At 35.8% G+C, this 19,193-nt stretch overlaps 1 protein-coding gene across 6 annotated transcripts in view; it reads left to right on the top strand.

Annotated features, from left to right (window-relative positions):
- Nucleotides 1-19,193, top strand: part of LOC136031149 (hemicentin-1-like) — a gene marked incomplete at its 5' end in the record, with an annotated part of 290,871 nt that overhangs the window by 64,336 nt on the left and 207,342 nt on the right. Inside the window, 1 exon segment of one of the 6 annotated variants that reach the window (XM_065710471.1) lies at nt 8,604-13,502. In XM_065710471.1, the coding sequence (XP_065566543.1) occupies nt 8,604-8,873 (270 nt within the window). 6 annotated transcript variants of the gene reach the window in all.

Raw genomic sequence — 19,193 nt, 5'->3', positions numbered from 1 at the left:
ATACCACTTAAGCCATTACTTAACTAACAGGAAGGCCCAACGGATCAAGAAACATTATGTATTCTAGAGGGGATTTGATTGGAAACACGCAAACCATAGCTTTATCGAATCATTTTCACTGGAAATTATCTCCCAAACCATAACAATATCAATTTTACATTGGTCCAGGTGGTTCAAACAAAACTCCCTTGGGGCCATCTCTTGTCTTACACTCGAATCCTAAAGCAGACGAAAATCTTTGGATTATAAAGGCTCCCTGAGAATAAAATCTTGAAGAATATCTCTCGAAAAAAATATTGTAACAAATGAAATCTTCAAAAACAATAAATCTCTAAAAAATAACCTCTAAAGAAAAAAATCTTGAAGAAGAGAATAGCACCTTGAATAAAATGAAATCTTAAAGAAAACAAACGTATCTTAACATCTTATATAACATACCGCGCATGCACTGTCAGTACGTATTAATCACGTGCGCCCTATCCTTTTTGACACGCTGGGGTTTTCCACTCGAGTAGTAGGTCCTGAAGAAAGAAGTCATGAAGAAATCTTGAAACGTCTTAAAAAATGTTTCTAAAAACGTCTTGAAATGTTTTGGAAAATTTCTTCAAGAAAAATGTCTTAAAAAACGTCTTGAAAAGTTTTGAAAATCATCTTGAAGAATGATGTCTTAAAAATGTTTTAAGACGTCTTGAAAAACGTCTTGAAGAATGAAAAGAATTAAATGAATTAAAAACATCTTGATGCATCTTGAAACGTCTTGAAGCAAAATATCTTAAAAAAACTCTTAAGAAAACCAATCCCTCTTACACAACAAACATCTGCATCTTGAGGACGATTAATAACACCTACAGCTTGAGGGAATCCCTCTTAAACTTCTTCGCGAGCTTAAACCACTAAGGAAGAAAAGAGTAGTGGCAATGGGGGGTCATAAAAGTTATTAAGGCCTCACTATTGGCTGAACTTACAACCCTTGCTCTGAGCTCTTGGGAGGTGGGGGGAGGGTAAGCTGACCCCGAAACTTTAGTTATCTGATTGTTGGACTGTTTAAACAGGTTGGTTAGTTCAAAATTTGATTAGATTTATTTGAGGAAAGAGAGTGTTACTTAACTTTTTACTTAAAAAGGCAACTAAAAATTTCAATTTCGAATCAAATGAGCCACCTCCTAAGCTTACACCCCTTACATAAGCATCCAACCTGCCCCAGAAAATGAACTTAAAATAATTGTCCAGGGGTTCTGAGGGATTGTGCCATCCAGAGCTTTTGTTATCTGGTGTTTGAACTATTTTTGAGTAAATGGCTATATCAAAGTTTTTAACGGATATATTTGGGGTAAAGAGAGCCTAAGAGGAAAGGGGCTAGATGCACTCTGATCACTTTTGACTCTTAAAAAGGGCACTAGAACTTCCGATTTCCAATCGAATGAACCCCTACGAAGTTTATACGACCACATTTTCCATATGAAGTGCCTCCAACAAAACATTGGAGCCTCCTGACCTTTTTTGTAGGCAACACTATAGCGTTGCCTCTGATTTGTTTGCAGTTGTTTCAAAATCACGCAGTTAAAAGCAGTTGTATATTTTGTCAGTGTTGCTACATTGAACGGTGTAAATAAATAAGGGAAAATTTTGCTTTAACATTCTGCTGAATCCAGGGAAAACTAGATTTTCGACTCCTTTTGATTTAAAGTACCAATAATATCAAAATAATTTTTTTTCCCTTTAACCTTCCTTAGGGCTATTCACACTAGAAAAACCAATAGTTTCTAAGATTTGTTTTCAATTGTTTCAAAACTATGCAATTTTTAGGGCACTTCCATATTTTCGTCAGTGTTGCTACGTTGAACTCATGTAGTAGTCCCTCGCCAAGATCGTAGTTTGGGATATTTTTAAAGTGGATGATTTTTAACGATGATTTCAAGTTTTTTTTTTACTATTTTCTTCACTTGTGTTAAATTTCATGAGGTTCAGAATATTTTATGTTGAAAATGTTGTATTTTTTTAAATTTGTTTCATTTTTGCTTCTTCTCTGTTTTTTCCTGGACATAGAGCTAAACGGGGGAGACAATTTTAAATCGTCTTTTTTAGGAATTTATTCATTGAATAAATTGATTGATTTAAGTGCAAAGACAAATCAGCAGAAATTTGCTTTTACAATCTGCGGATTGCCAAAGAAAATTGTATTTCAAAGCAGGGGCGTAACTCCAGTTTTCTTATCAGGGGTAAGAGAGAACCTCATCTGGAAAGTCAAAGGGTATGGGCTATATAATAATTTATCTCCAAATTATTAGGGGGAGACTGCCTCCTTGCCTCTCACAACCGACGTCAGTACTTCAAAGGTAAAATAAACCTTATTATGGTGGTTGGTGTCACGTGCTTTTAGCATATTTCTACTGAATTTCATCCGGTTTTTTAATTTGGCACCTGCTATTGCCAAAAACTGTAAAGCTAAACCTGATGGCCTTTTTCATTAAAATTTAGAGTTCCGTAGTATCCTAAATTTCAAGATATATATGATTGTGAACGCCTCCGCTTAAAACGTTCAGACAATCACATATCATTCTCGTCAGTACTTACTGCTTTTCGGAGGCAAGTCCTTTAAGATTTCCAGCATGTCTGGCCCTTATTACAAATTCTGCCCTTTTCATTTCTGCTTTACTTATTCGTGGTCATATCCCTCATCGAGGGATAAGATTATGGCTAGATGTACAAAATTCTCCAAATTTGCAGTGGACTAGATTTTCAGATGAATGCTTTGATACGCTTAAACTGTTGACAACGGCACAATTTGTCGACACTGATTCTGATTCTTAGTGAGTTAAGTGTGTTCATAATTTTTTTTTTCGATTTTTCTGCTGTTATGGTCCATATGCTAAATTTACGCTAAGATATGAAAGTATGATAAACATATGTTATATTTTTTGGCAATAGCAGGCGCCAAATTTAAAAAAGTGGATGAAATTCAGTAGAAATATGCTAAAAGCAGGTGACACCAACCACCATAATACGGTTTATTTTACCTTTGAAGTACTGACGTCAGTTGTGAGAGGCAAGGAGGCAGTCTCCCCTTAATAATTTGGAGATAAATTATTATATAGCCCATACCCTTTGACTTTGCAGATGAGGTTCTCTCTGACCCCTGATAAGAAAGCTGGAGTTACGCCCCTGCTTTGAAATATAGTTTTCTTTGGCAATCTTTACACTATTCTGTTTTTTAAATTACTATTTTTAGTGATTTGCTGTACTGTTCTATCTTTACACTTAACTTTTCTGTCTTTACGCTATGTTTACACTCTCTTTACACTATTCTGTTTGTTAAATTACTATTTTTAGTGATTTGCTGTACAGTTCTATCTTTACACTTAACTTTTCTGTCTTTACGCTATGTTTACACTCTCTTTACACTATTCTGTTTGTTAAATTACTATTTTTAGTGATTTGCTGTACTGTTCTATCTTTAAACTTAACTTTTCTGTCTTTACGCTATGTTTACACTCTCTTTACACAATTTTGTTTGTTAAATTACTATTTTTAGTGATTTGCTCTACTGTTCTTCCTTTACACTAAACTTTTCTGTCTTTACACTATGTTTACACTCTCTTTACACTATTCTGTTTGTTAAATTACTATTTTTAGTGATTTGCTGTACTGTTCTGTCCTTACACTAAGTTTTTCTGTCTTTACACTATGTTTACACTGTCTTTACACTATTATATTTGTTAAATTACTATTTTTAGTCAATTGCTGTACTGTTCTGTCTTTACACTAAACTTTTCTGTCTTTACACTATGTTTACACTCTCTTTACACTATTCTGTTTGTTGAATTACTATTTTTAGTGATTTGCTGTACTGTTCCGTCTTTAGAATTAACCTCGCTCTTTACGCTAAAGCTTGAATTTTGTCCCAATTCCTTAAGAATGACCTCTGAATTGCAAAGGCCGTAGAATAAATAGAATAAAACGCTTATGCCTACGGATTGTTCTGAGTACCCGGCTGACTGCCTGTATTTCAAACTGTAGGTTGAACGAAAAATGTGGTTCAATCCCACTTTCTAGGGATATAACGGAATAAAGGTTGAGATGGCTAGGTCACGTTCTACGGATGAAGGATGACATATTGCTGAAGTTTGTCCTTTTTGGCGCCAACCGTCTGGGGCTACATGAAAAGCAGGTCGTCCTCGTCTGGGTTGGGAGTATGTCTTAAATAAGAAATTTAAAGGAAGAGAAACTTCCTGGGAGGGGTAAAGAGGGACGCTTTGAATAGATTTGGTTGGAGGAGGTGCGTGCGTAGCTGTGTTGGCCTCAGGCGGCCTGGGGCTGCAGTAAGTTATTAGCATTAGTAGTAGTATATCTCGTCAATACCTTCCTCTTTAAATTAAAGCTTGATCTTTGTCCCAATTCTCTAAGAATGACCCCTGAATCACAAAGGCCGTAGAATAAATAGTTGAAATTACGAAAAATACTTTAGCTTAAAGAACAAGTTTTTATGGAGGACACAAACCCTTTTATATACGTTATATTTTCTGTTCGTATGAATTTTAGTGCTACTCCTTACTTCCAGCTGATAAAACGTTTTTTATTTATTCTCTCTTTGTTTTCTTAAATAAAGCTAGAAAATCCTGCACCCCCCTCATAAGAATTCTCTTACCTCATGATAAATTACTCCACCGAAAGATCCTCCCACGTAACCTCCCGCCTCATTCCCACCCCAACGCGAAAAAGTCTCCCTGAAAACGTCTGTCACAATGGTCAAAGTTTGTAGCTTGCAGCCCCTCCCCCGGAGACTGTGGTGGATTAAGTCGTCCCCAAAAAAATAGTTATTAGGTTTTTAGACTATGCTGAACAAAGTGTTTATCATAAAATTTTGATCCGGTTTCTTTGGGAAAAAATAAGCATTGGAGGGGGCCTATTCGCCCCCCCCCCATTTTTTTGTCACTTGAAACGGGCACTAGAACTTTTAATTTCCGTTAGAAGGAGTCCTCTCGTGACATACTAGGAAAACTGGGTCGATACGGTTACCCCTGAAAAAAAAACAAGCAAATACACACGCATCCACGATCTTGCTTCTGACAAAAAATACAGAATTCTACGACTTTTAGGGGGTGTTTTTCTCTTTTTTCTAAAATAAAGCAAATTTTATCTAGGTCGTAACTTCTGATGGGTAAGACTACACTTCATAAAACTTATATATTTAAAATCAGCATTAAAATACAATTCTTTGGTGTAACTATTGGTATCAAAATTCCGTTTTTATGGCACTTTGTATTAACCATGTGACATATAGCGATCGTAAATTCTGTCAATCTGTCTGTCAAACCGTAAGCTAGGACGATGAAATTTGGCAGGTATATCAGGAACTAGACCAGATTAAATTAGAAATTGTCGTGTCCCCGATTCAACCATATGGGGGGAGGGGTTAAATCAGAAAAAAATAGAAGAAGGTATTTTTAACTTACGAACGGGTAATCGGATCTTAATGAAATTTGATCTTGGGAAGGCTATTGTCTCTCACAGCTCTTATTTTCTATCCAGACTGGATCAGGTTACATTGGGAGGAGTTGGGGTGGGGAGCTTAAAATCTTGGAAAAACCCTTAGAGTGGAGGGATTGGGATGAAACTTGGGGGAAAAATAAGCACAAGTCCTAGATATGTGATTGACATAACTAGAATCGATCTACTCTCTTTGGGGGAGTTGGGGAGAGGGTTACTTCTGAAAAATGAGGTATTTTTAACTTAGGAATGAGCAATTGAATCTTATTGAAATTTGAAGCTTTGAAAGATATAGTGTCTCAGAACTCTAATTTTAAATTCCGACCGTATCCGGTGACATTAGGGGGGGGGGGGTTGGAGGGGAGTATAAAATCTTGAAAAATGCTTAGAGCCGAGGGATCGGGATGAAAATTGGTGGGAAAAATAATCAAAAGTCCTAGATACGTGATTGACATAACCGGAACGGATCCCCTCTCTTTGGGGAAGTTGGGGGGAGGGTTAGTTCTTAAAAATTAGAAAAAATGAGGTATTTTCAACTTACAAAGGAGTAATCAAATCTTAATGAAATTTGAAGTTTGGAAGGATGTCGTTTCTTAGACCTCTTATTTTAAATCTCGAATGGAGTTGGTGAAATTTGCTGGAGTTGGGGGGGACCTAAAATTTTAGAAAACGCTTAGAGTGGAGGGATCAGGATGAAACTTGGTGGAAAAAATAAGCACAAGTCCTAGATACGTGATTGACATAAACGGAATGGATCCTCTCTCTTTTGGGGAGTTGGAGGGGGAGGGTAATTCTAAAACGTAAAACAATGAGGTACTTTTAACTTACGAAGAAATGATCGGAACTTTATGAAATTTTATATTTGGAAGCACCTTTAAACTCAGATCTCTTATTTTAAATCTTGACTGGATCCAGTGTCATTGGGAGGGGGGGACCTGATATCTTGGAAAATGCTGAAAGTGGAGAGATCAGAATGAAACTTGGTGGGAAGAATAAGCACAAGTCAAGAAAAGTGACTGAGATAAATGAACCACATCCACTCTCTTTGGTGGAGTTGGGGAGGGGAGTAATTCGGAAAAATCAGAAAAAATGAGGTATTTGTAATTTACTAACGGGTGATCAGATCTTAATGAAATTTGAAATTTAGAAGGATCTTGTGCCTTAGAACTCTCATTTTAAATCCAAACCAGATCCAGTAACATTGGGGGGAGTTGGAGGGGGGAACCAAAAATCTTAGAAAACACTTAGAGTGGAGGGATCGGGATGAAACTTAATAGGAAGAATAGCTACAAGCTATAGATACGTGATTGACATAATTGGAAGGGATCCTTGGGATCCCTGGGAAGAATAAGCACAAGTCAAGAGAACTGACTGACATAAATAGACTGCATTCACTCTCTTTGGTGGAGTTGGGGGGGGGGGAGTAATTCGGAAAAATTAGAAAAAATCAGGTACTTATAATTTACTATCGGGTTTATCAGATCCTAATGAAATTTGAAATTCAGAGGTATCTTGTGCCTTAGAACTCTCAAATTAAGTCTCGACCAGATTCAGTGACATTGGGGGAGTTGGAGGGGGAAACCGTAATCTTGGAAAATGCTTAGAGTGGAGGGATGGGGATGAAACTTGATAGGAAGAATAACCACAAGCTATAGATACGTAATTGAAATAGTTGGAAGGGATCCGTTCTCTCTGGGGGAGCTGCGGGTTATTAATTTGGAAAAATTGGAAAAATTGAGGTATTTTTAACTTAAGAACGTGTGATCGGATCTTTGATATTTTATATTTAGAAGGCTTCTATTTCAAATACTGACCAGATCTGCTAAGATTGGGGGAAGTTGTAGGGGGAAGCCAGAAATCTTGGAAAACGCTTATAAATGTCGTAAATTCATGATTGACGTAACCAGACTGGATCCTCTCTCTTAGGGGAAGTTAGGGGTGTTGGATTCAGTGTTTTTGGTGAGTTTGGTGCTTCTGGACGTGCTAGGACGATGAAAATTCGTAGGTGTGTCAGGAAGCTGCACAAATTGACTTGATAAAGTCGTTTTTCCCGCTTTGATCATCTGGGGGGCTGAAGGATTCTTAAAATTTTGATACACCTCACGCCATTTGAGCTCTTGGCTCTTGGCTCTTCCAACCTTGTCAAAAGTGCCGTATGAGCTCTTAGCTCTCGTTTAGGGTTTTGGTCACTAATGAGCCGGGTCACTCCTTGCTGCAGTTCGTTATCAAAAACTGTTTCAATAATTGCAATTGATTTAGTTTCAGTCTAAACGTTTTGGTAATAAAAGAAAATTTGTTCAAAACATCCAAGAACTAGCCAATTTGTATTCTAAATTTTCCAAGAACTTGCCCCCGCTTCATATTAAAACGTGTTAAATAATTTTTTTACTTGTTTTATGTTTATATAAATTTTTTTCAACAAAAGGAAGAGAGAATTCAAACTTTAAAGATTTTAACTTATAATGAGGCTAAACTTGAAACAAAGAGAAAATACAATGAATGATTTTTCTTTTCTAAAACAAACAAAAAATAAAATGAAGAATGAAGTCAAACTTAAAATGAACTCTATACTTATATGTATGTACCTTAGAATGAACATAATTGGCAACAAATTAGTATGGCTCTTCCTATCCCCTTCAAAATGCAGAATGCTAGGGGGCTGGTTTCTGCTTTAATCAAAGTTAAATAAATGTCTTAACCCATCAGCACCCAACATTCCCATTTGGGAAAGTCTTTTTTTTTGGCCTGGAGCATACCAGCCTTGGCAAGTTTTAAGCTTTTCATTGAAATAAAACACCGATTATTAACCATCTCGAATTTTAGATAGGCCTACCTTGAATTAGAATCGGTTGAGTTTTCCTTCAGAAAAGTCTTGCAAATTTCAGATTTTTGAACCAATAGTTTCGGGTAAAATACCTCCAAAGATGAGTGATCGAAAAATCTTGCTTTTATTTTAAAAAAAATCTATATCTATATACCTTATCTATGGATCTATGAAGAGCTATTTTAAAATATCAACCGAGTAAGGATACATTATCTGATAACTAAAAGTGTTCTTAATTTGGAACGTTGACCGTCTCAGTACCACAAAATGTCTTATGGATCTTATGTTTTAGTTTGCAGATTGCTCCCCAACGATGCTTTCGGTTAAAGGAACTGTATTTATACTAGAAGAACTAACTGAAGCAGAGGAAGAGACTGACGTGGTTATAATTCGTCCTGATGTGGGGGTAGTCAGTGACGAAGAAGAAGGAGGCGAGGACAACACTGAGTCTGTCATAGATCTCTCAAGTGATGTTGCAGGAATGATAGAGCTTGACATAACCCATACTTTTGAGACATACAATGTAGCTGTAGTAAGAGCATTAGTAGCAGGATGCACGTAACCCCTTTAGTTTTCTTAGACATCCCCCCACCCCCAACACGCTTCAAAAGTTTTAAATTTTTACCATAAACCGTTCCTGAAGCATTGCCAACTCATCCTCTTGACAACCCGTATGCACATGTTGTGTTTTGGTTTACCTCTATACCGTTTCAATATTCCCCAAATTTCTCAGCTTTCTATGCTTAATTTTAGTGGCAGTAATAGCAGTAACAGTAATAATAACAGTGAAAGTAGTAGCAGCAAATTTAGTTGTAGTACATATTTAGTCGGTATCAGCTTCAGATGAAGTTTTAAAGGACTTGATAGGTTTTTTAGAAAATTGTGTTACTGTCTTGATATCACAGCCTTCCCAGTAAAAGAATGTGCTGTTCCCGGTCAGAAGACCTAGTCACTCATATAGATGGATAAGTCAAGAGCTGCAAAAAGTTTCTGAAGATAAAGAAAAAATTACACTTTCCAAATAACAATGAACTCCAAGAAAGCGACAAAATGGCAAGCGTAGAAATCCACCACTTAAGAACGCCGAGAACTAAGATCAATGGCACAAATGAAAAATAAATACATGACTAGAGTAAAGAGTGCCAGACTTTACTTACAGTGGTGTTACGATCAATTCCATGTCGATGTTTTAATTAATCTTTAAAAATACTTATAGATTATAATAAGTAATTTGATCTCCAATCGACTGAACCCACTATAAAGTTTATAAAACCACCACTTCCATATGAAGCACCTCAGGAAATAAACTAATAAAATATTCAACACATTTAAGATTTATTTATTTCTATTCACCCCTGTTATCTTTCTGTTTGCTATAATCATTATTTTTAATATATGTTCGTTTTGGGTTTTATTTATTCTTTAATAGTAATTTCTGCTTGTTTTGAACATGATCTATAATACGAATTAATTACTGCTCGTCTTGAGTTACATTTCAGTGAAAAAGTTACATTCTGTGAAAAATTTGCAACTGTTCTTATTACCAAACTTTTTTTGGTTTATGAAATAAATATTTCCACAATTCATCACGTCTTAAGAATTGAAATATACGATTATAATTTATTAGTTACATTTGGAATTGTGTTATCACACTGCATAAACTATATCTGTTATCATAGGAACTTGTTTCTGCCGGTCTTAAATATAATATGGCTATGTGTTTCTTTATTTAAATAATTTGTAACAATAAAATATTTAGTACTGAAGGGAATTAACTATATATACGTTCTAACGGAATTAACTGTATGGGGCTGAACCCCATAAATTGGTCGAACAATTGCAAAAGATTTTCCCCAATGATTATTTTTCCATAGAGAAATATTCCTTGGTGTGGTATTACAGATAAATTTGATAAAATGTTCCAGTAATAAAATTGGCAGCCCATGATATAATATAAATTTATTTACGTTTTTCCTAAATTCTACTGCTTAAAACTATAATAAAGTGATAGATAGGACAGTTCAAAACGCAATAAGTTTTTAATAACTATATTTGTTCTCAAATCTGATGTTAGTCCCATTCATTGGTTATTCTTCCAATGCTTTCTGCATATAATTTTATAGGTCAACGATCTATATCATGTGTTAAATCATTAATTTTTAATGCCTTGTTTATCAGATGATCATTTAGTAATTTACCAAAGTTTTGTTTACACAAGTTATAAAATATTTTTTTACCACATAAAAAAATTACAAAATATTTTTTTTTTCCTAGAGAGAAATATTCCTTGGATAATATTCCTTACAGACTAAGCTCTTATAGCCTAATGTTTCAGCACTAGAATTGGGAGCCCAGGCTATAATAAGAAATTAACTTACGTTTTTCTGAAATTCTATTGTTCAAAACTGTAATAAAGTGATAGCTACGAAAGTCCAAACTAAGATGAGTTTTCAATTACTATATTTGTTCTCAAACCTGGAGTTGATCCCGTTCAATGGTTATTATTTCAACGCCTTAAAAGAGGCAGTAATACTTGCAATTTTTAATCAAATGAGCCACTTTCGAAGTTTTTACGACAACTCGTTCTACACGAAATACCCTGGTCTAAAAATAAAAAAAAATAATTATAACCACATCACTTTTTAATTAGGTAGGCCTAGCGCTATGGAACTGCCAATCATATTTGGACTATTTTTGAACAAAAGTTCAAATATATGCACAAAATTCTATCTCAAAGCATGTGGGTTTGAGATAAACCCATGTGGGTCCACGTGGTTCCACCACGTGGAACCGTGGTTCCCTGAAAACAGAAACCACACAGTTTTAGTGTGGAATTCCGTTTACTTTATATACAAGAGATGAAAGTCCAAACATTTCAACTTTATGTGGTGAATTTGTCCATGATTCTAAAGCACCAGCACTTTTTCTAAAAGCCAAAGCAAGTTTCGAAGGAATTTTACCATTGATAAATAACGAGTTGATGTAAGTATTTAAAACCGTAGAAATGCATCATTGACTCACGATTGTATGTGGAATGAGCAGTTTGATATTATTTCCATTAGCTCTTAATTTTTCAATTGCCAAAGCTACAAAACTCATTAACTGTTTTTGTGCATAAAGCAATGCCTAGGTGAGAGAGACTGTTGCATCAGGTGAAATGCCAAATACAATAAAATTGGACAGAGCCAGTTGTAGATTTATATGAATCCTAATATTGGGAGTCAACCTTTGAGGCATACGAAATATCTCATGATTTATTTTCCCAACCAAGTATAAATCCTTAGTTGTCACATCTATAAGTATATTGATAGTTTCAGAGTCCGTTTTATATTCATATCCAATAGCTGGACCTCTCAATAGCCTAAACGACATTGGATTCATCGAAATTAATTGTATCTAACTTACATAGTTCGAAAGATTATTGCTTGTGTTCACCAACATCCCATTTATGTAGACATTTATGTGTCTAAGCAAGTTTTGTAGTACACAATTCTTTTAGGACAACACCTCAGTTGTACTTGGTTTTTCACTGTTAGATTTTTTGACAATCAACTGAAAATATATAAATATTGAAGTCAAATCTAAAAAAAAAGTCTTCACTGAAATAAATTTCAAAATGTAAGTTTTTTAGAGAGCGGTTATTGCGGATAAAGTTTTCATAGTAACCGGGTTTTACAGTCACGTAAGCATTTTCTGAATTTAAAAGATTTGAAGATAAGGTGACTGAAGGATGAGATTCTTCTCGTGGTACATATACCATTTCTAGAACAAGAAATCACTTTTCGCTCAAACAATTTTCACTCTTGGTTTCTTTTTCTTCTTTGTCAAGAGCGTTGTCTTATGCTTCCGGAGTTCAAACTGATGGGTGATAAGATGTCTCTTGCTCTTTTTCAGCCTGTTTTACTTTGTCAAGATTTAAGGTGCTTGCCAAGAGATCGCGAGCAGGAACTGAAATTTTGTGAAACACTCTCTTTAAAATCCTTCCCTGAGCCTCAATCGTGTAGTGTAGAGAACGGGAAATCCGTGGCAACCGGTAATATATATTTATCTGCTAGGAGTAATGCAGAGGAAAACAACGCTTTAGCAAACTAATTGCCAAGAATGCAACCAGAAATTGACGAACAATCCCTCTAATAGTCCATTCCATGACCCGATTGTCGTGGTTAACCAATAGCAACATATCAATCAATATTAGGACCAATAGAATTATTTTCTATTAGCCATCTCACTGAATGGGTTGAAAATGACATGTAATCACAGCCAAACTTCTTGTTATTCCCATTTGATCGCCCAATGCCCTTCTTAGTATGAACTGAGAGAGTTCTAAATACGAATTGTTTTATAAAATATATTGAAGGTGCTTTATATTGTAGTGGTGAGTCTGTTCGTAAGTAGTTTTTGGTTCAAAAGCATACAGGAGGGGAATATTGGTATTACTTACTCTCGATGTCTCTACAAAGCACACATAAAGAAATAAACGTTTAATCTGATTGTCTTATCTAACTGCTAATGACACTAAATCCCCTGAGATTTAATGACTTAATCAGTACAGAGTCGTGAAGAACGAGTTTCAATTAGCAGTATCTATTAGACAATATATCCGCGAAGCTATACAAGTAAGATAGTAAATAGTCTTTTTTTTGGAAAAAACCTATTATTCTTTGGCAAAAAAGTGATGAAAACCGTCGAGTTTTTTAACTTTTCAGAGGGGGGCGGGAACCGTACAGAAGTGTCGTTGTACCAGCTATACTTTTGTACTTAAATTGTTTGGGATAGTCCCACACTTCCCATTTTGTTAAAAAAGTGAGAAGTGAGTTGCAACTTATCCCATACTGGAATGGGAGTGGGATAGTTCATGCACATGCTTGTGAATATTTGCCAGGTGAAATACCGCTTATATAATCAGATGTGTTACATGATTAAGCATAATTAAAGCTGTATTTTGGATATATAGTAGTTATTTATTAGAAAGTGGGGGGAATAAAGAAGCCACGCTTGTTTGTAAGTCTTTTTTAGTTGGCTTATTCAACATTATCATGGCTGTCCTATTTAATCACTTCAGGTCGGGTGACATTACTTTAGCAACGTTCGTGAGTTACCCCCTCTTGCCTGATAGGATTTTTGAGTTGGTGAAAACTGCAAATCGTATAATAAAGTATCGGGTTTTCTGCTATGATCAGCAACTCATTAGTGAGAGTCAACTACTAGATTATGAGTCAAACAAAGGAGAGGCGTCGCAGAAAGTTACAAAAGGAGTAAAAAAAGTGTTTGAAGAACTGCGTTCATATCAAGAAATTTATCTAGAAGTATTAAAAATAGCTGAACCTCAAAATAGCATGGAAGAAAATCGTAGGCCTGATGGTAGATTCCACTTTTGAAAGAAAATATTAGCAAGAATATTCAGCGTAAGGTAGAAGAAAAATCAAATGAACAAGGGAATAGAAACTTTCAGGTCGAAGCTATTGTTTCTGAGATCCTTCATGCAATTACTGTGTATTATACTCCCAAGTTTGCTTTTCTGGAAAAATCCCTAAAAGGAATCAATTTACTCGAAGATAAAGTTAGCAGTATGAAAATAAACTGGATGATTTGGAACAGAAGATGAAACTAGACTAATTTTATTTCACGGTGTTAAGCAATCTGCCACAGTTGACATAGTCAGTACTATGCGGAGTGTAATACGTGAGAAAATGGATCTTGTAAATATAGCTGAGTTTGGTATTATTAGTGTCCTTAGACTAGGCATGAATAATAACCCATCAGACAGACATGATAGAGTAGCAACAGTTCTGATGAAATTTCGTAGCAAAGAGATTGCCAAAGCTGTGTTCAAAGCAAAACTAAAACAAGCAAAAGTTTGAATGTTTGTATGTGAAAATCTTACGCGTGAGAAACATGATATACCAAACGCGGCAAGAGATAAATTTGGGCATATATGTGTGTGGTCTGATCAAGGTTGGAACTTTTTCGTGAGACTAGTGATTCATCTCCTCAAAAACTGTGGTCGCTTAACGACATCTTCTAAATTATTGCTCCCTTATTTTGTATTATCATTTGTTCATAGTTTATTGTCGTTTAGTTATTTTGTTTTAGTCAAGTTTTTTTCCATTCTCGTGACTTATCTGTTTTCTATGTTTACTCTGCTTCTTCTGTTTTCTTTTTTTCACATTTTAGTATTTCTTTTTTTTCTTCATTTTTTCTGTCTATGTTAATGTCATTATGTTTGAAAAGTATCATTTATGCAATATTTTAGCATATGGTTGTGTATTCTTACTTAAAAACACTTTTTCTTCTGTTAATCTCTTGTTCGAATTATGCCATTAAATGTCATCACATAGTAATAATATAAACCGACGTTCACAGCTTTGGCTGTTTGAAATAAACCCTTTTCAAGCGGATAAGTTTTTGGCATCGAATATTGCGAATGATGTTACATATATAAATGTTAAACCATGGCAATATAGTAAACTAGCTGTTGGGGTGGCGCTTCGTGCCCCCCCCCTCCCCCCCCCCCCACGCATTTACGTCGTTACGCACCATATTATTTATGTTCCATTGTAGTTGTGTCCCTGTGTCCCACCTGTGAATATAGATAGATATATATATATGTTTTTAAATACGTAAAACTTGCGAATTTACAACATTCTTTGCTGTCCCATTGTCTGTGCATATACAAAGCCTTATATACTTATAATGACGTGCTAAGCAAATGTTCTTTTTACAAATAAAAAACATGCATACATACAACTTATTTTCATATAGATGGATAGATAGATAGATAGATAGATATACATATACAATACAAATTAACTACTTAAAACTTGCGAATATACAACATTCTTCGCTGTCTCATTGTCAGTGCATATAAATAGATTGTCAGATTTACGGACCCTCGAACATACAACGCACAATTGTCCATGGGAAAAACAATCTGTATTAAGATCTATACTGCATTTTTTTAATGATTGCACTTGAGCTTTGTTGATGGTGATTGCAAATACTAATCGAATTGGGATCTTGACTTTCGATTTGGGCACCAATCGACGTCATTTGGAAACATGAGTTACATTTTTATGTTTAACAAAAAACGCTTAGATTCTGACGTAGTTCCAGTAAGCAAAGTCTTCAATGGCTCTGGTGGTGCAGCCAGTTGAGGAAGTTTAACTTTTCCTGAGGCGCAACACATCCCCATTGTTTTACCATTAAATTTCAAGGCCTTGCAATAGGGACAAATTTTAGACATAGTCCCGATTTGAACACATCTACTCAAGCTATAATCGTCGACTGGGCTGTACCTGAATGCCAGGCGAAAATTTTCAGGTTGCTCTTGTGATTCCTCGGCACACTTTCTTTTGGTGATTTCTCTTTGAGACGCAAGCCTGTTTTCACGCTGTAGTTGTGATTCCTCGGCACACTTTCTTTTCATACTTTCTCTATTAGCCGCAAGCCTGTTTTTACGCTGTTGTTGTGATTCCTCGGCACACATTCTTTTCATACTTTCTCTATTAGCCTGTGATTCCTCGTCGCACTTTCTTTTCATACTTTCTTTATTAGCTGCAAGCCTGTTTTCACGCTGTTGTTGTGATTCCTCGGCACGCTTTCTTTTCATATTTTCTCTATTAGCCGCAAGCCTTTTGGCATAGACTCTTTGAGCTGCTTCCTCGGCTTTTGCCATTGTAAGTTCTTCTGTCATTTTAAAATCTATGTTAAAATATTTTCTTTGAAAGGCCTTCTTATATACTTATAATGACGTCATATACAAAGCCTTTGACTTCATAACAAACATGACATGAGTCGACAAACAACTTCATGACGGTATAAGGTTCAATCCTTATAAAGACGTCAGTCGACAAACATGCATGACGTCAGTCAACACGCAACACACAAACAACTTTTTTATATATATAGATATATAGATATTATGACTGGGAACATAATTGTATTGGATAATTTATCACTGTGTCTTGCACAATGGAATTGCCATATTACGTCATTGTATTTAGAGGTATCGAGTTTTCTTAAGTCTTGTGATGGTCGAATTGAAAACCTTGGCGTCCGTGAATCTTTTCTTACCGTGGATAGTCTTCTCTCCTCACATCCTTTTCCAAGTTTTTCTTCGATTTCAAAAACTAGAACTATGATACAGCGGGGTGGACTTTCTCTCATACTGAAGGATCGACTAACGTAAAGGGAGAAGGACAATTTGACTTTTGGATTGAAGGAAAAGTTAGACACTGTTACGGAGAGGTGCATCTTGAAAACAGAAATATTCTGTTTTGCTTGGTGTACTGGCGTCCTGGTGCTGTTCCGGAGGAGTTCTTTGAAGGTTTTGAATCTTTTATGTCACCAATAAGAGCGAGTAATTTAGATTGCATTTATGCAGGTGAATTTAATTTTAACCTATTAAATCTTATTGGGGTTAATCTTGATTTTTTTTAATCTGATGGTTTCGTCTATTTTCCCACATCTGGAATTCCAACTAGAATAACTGATCATTCATCAACTTCAAGTTCAACTTCCTTTTATTATCAATATAAATCCATCAATAAACAAAAATATTCCAAAGGGCTCAATGGCCCGTTATTCGAAAAAACAAACAACAACAAAACAAAATATTAATAACTATTAAATACATTCAAACTTATAATATATTTAGAGTCTGCTCACCAGTCCTCACCCGAGTACAACCGGTTTCGGCAACACCTACTTAAATTTTTTTTTTTTTAATAATAAGAAATATACATCGAGGATCCAAGACTCAAACCACCCAAATCTAAATAATTAAATTCAATCTAAATAATTAATTAAATACATTAAATCTAAATAAATAAAAAATATAAATAACTGATCAACATTATAATTTAATTAATTTTCTTAATGACAAAATTCTTCAATCGTTTCTTGAAGGAGCCTATGGTACAGAACCATTGAATCCCAACTGGAATGGAATTCCAGGCATGTCCGACAGCAACTATCAGACCAAAGTCCGAGGACACTGTAGGGGTGGATGGCACTAGCACATCATCCTGGTTCCTAGTTTCATAAGGACTGACATTCCTAACAATCTCAAGAAGCCTGGAAAAACTTTATGGAATGTCGCCATGGAAATACTGAAATGGAATGAGGGAGAGGTGTAATGTATGAATATCTTTAATCTTCAGAAGTTCAACAGAAATATGGGGGGTAGACTGAAGAACTTTTGCTGATTTCAGTTAGACATTATGTAAAGGTGCAAGTAAAGATGGAAATGCAGACATCCGCACTGACGATCAGTAACATGAATAAGGGTAAATAAGAGAAAAGTATAAAAGACGAAGGACAGAGAAAGGAAAGACTTGCTTCAGCTTCCGAATAATTCCAAGGCCTCGAGAAACCTTTAATCTCATTGACTCAATATACCGCTTGAAAGATAGAGTTTCATCCAGAAGTACCCCAAGAAATTGAACAAACCAATCAGATTGGCGGGATATGGATCCCTTAGATGTTTGAAGCCCTGTCACAGTAGGGCAGCTTTTGCCTATGTAGGAGAATATAAAAAGAAACAATTTTCTTACATTCAAAGCTAATAAATTTGCATGAAACCAACGATATATGTTTTCTGTCATCAATTGTAGCTTGAAGATAAGGGATGATTCATCAAGTGCTGCAGCCCCCAGGATGCTTACGTCGGCGAACGCAAAGAGTTCTTCATGTTGACCAGGCGTATCCAAAGCTCCAACCAAAGCATCTCCTTTCTGGCACAAATGACAACAGAAATCAGATCGTGGGTTTCTAAATAGTCGATAGAGGTCGTTGACATATATGAGGAAAAGGGAGGGCCCAAGAACATAGCCTTTTGGCACTCCATATTTAACTGGAACATGCTCATCAGAACCTTCAACTGCAATGGATCGGCCAGTTAGGAATGAAGAAAACCAGGAAAGAGCTATTCCACGAACACCTTGATGCGACAACTTGCCAAAAAGTATCTCGTGTGAAAGGCTGTCAGAAGCTATCTTCACATCAAGGAATATTGCCGCAGGGATAAGGCCGAAGTCTAAAGACTGTTGTACAAAATGAGGAAGCATATTACACGCGTGTTCTGCTGAGTATTTCTCCCGAAAAACAAACTGGTGCCGATGTAAAAACTTCTTCGCTTCAAGGAAATTCAGCAGACGCTTTAGCACAGCCTTTTCAAATATTTTAGACAAAACAAACAGAAAAGATATAGGCCTATAGTTTCCCAGGTCCTCCCGGTCACCTCCATTAAATAGTGCTATCACTTTTGCCAACTTGAGACGCTGAGGGAATATTCCGAACTTGAATGACTGGTTAACCAAGTTGCACAGTGGTGTAATAATTGAGGGAAGAATCTGTTTAATTAATTTGGCAGGAATTTGGTAATAATCCGAAATTATTATTATCGGTTCCTGCTCAGTAACTGACTCAAGAACCATCGACTTTGCAGAGGAAGGACCGAGGAACTGTTTCCAAGATCTAGAACTTGAACAAGGAACCACACTTAACGCCCAACCTCAGCAAAAAATTTAGTTATCTGATCTCGCACTTGGTCTTCATCCAAGAAAAGCTGATTCTGAACATTAAGTGACTTAAGGAGCTTCCGAGGACTTGCCAATGGTTGCGTAACTTCTTTAATTACATCCCAAGTTTTCTTAATATTTTTGCCTTTATCCGCAAACCTTCGGGAAAAATATGTAATTTTAGCTTTTCGAATCAGAGTTTTAAGCATCTTCCGGTATAGTTTAAAAGCCTCTAATTTAGCATCACTTGGTCTGTTCCTATGCTCTTTCCAAAGGTTATGTTTCTTCTTTATTGACTTCAGTATTCCAGCCGTAGTCCATTGGGCTATGGGTGTTGATCTCTTATAAAGACTTGGTTGGGG

Source organism: Artemia franciscana, chromosome 9, assembly GCF_032884065.1.
Source record: "Artemia franciscana chromosome 9, ASM3288406v1, whole genome shotgun sequence".
Lineage (NCBI taxonomy): Eukaryota > Metazoa > Arthropoda > Branchiopoda > Anostraca > Artemiidae > Artemia > Artemia franciscana.
This window is presented reverse-complemented; position numbering and strand designations above follow the sequence as displayed.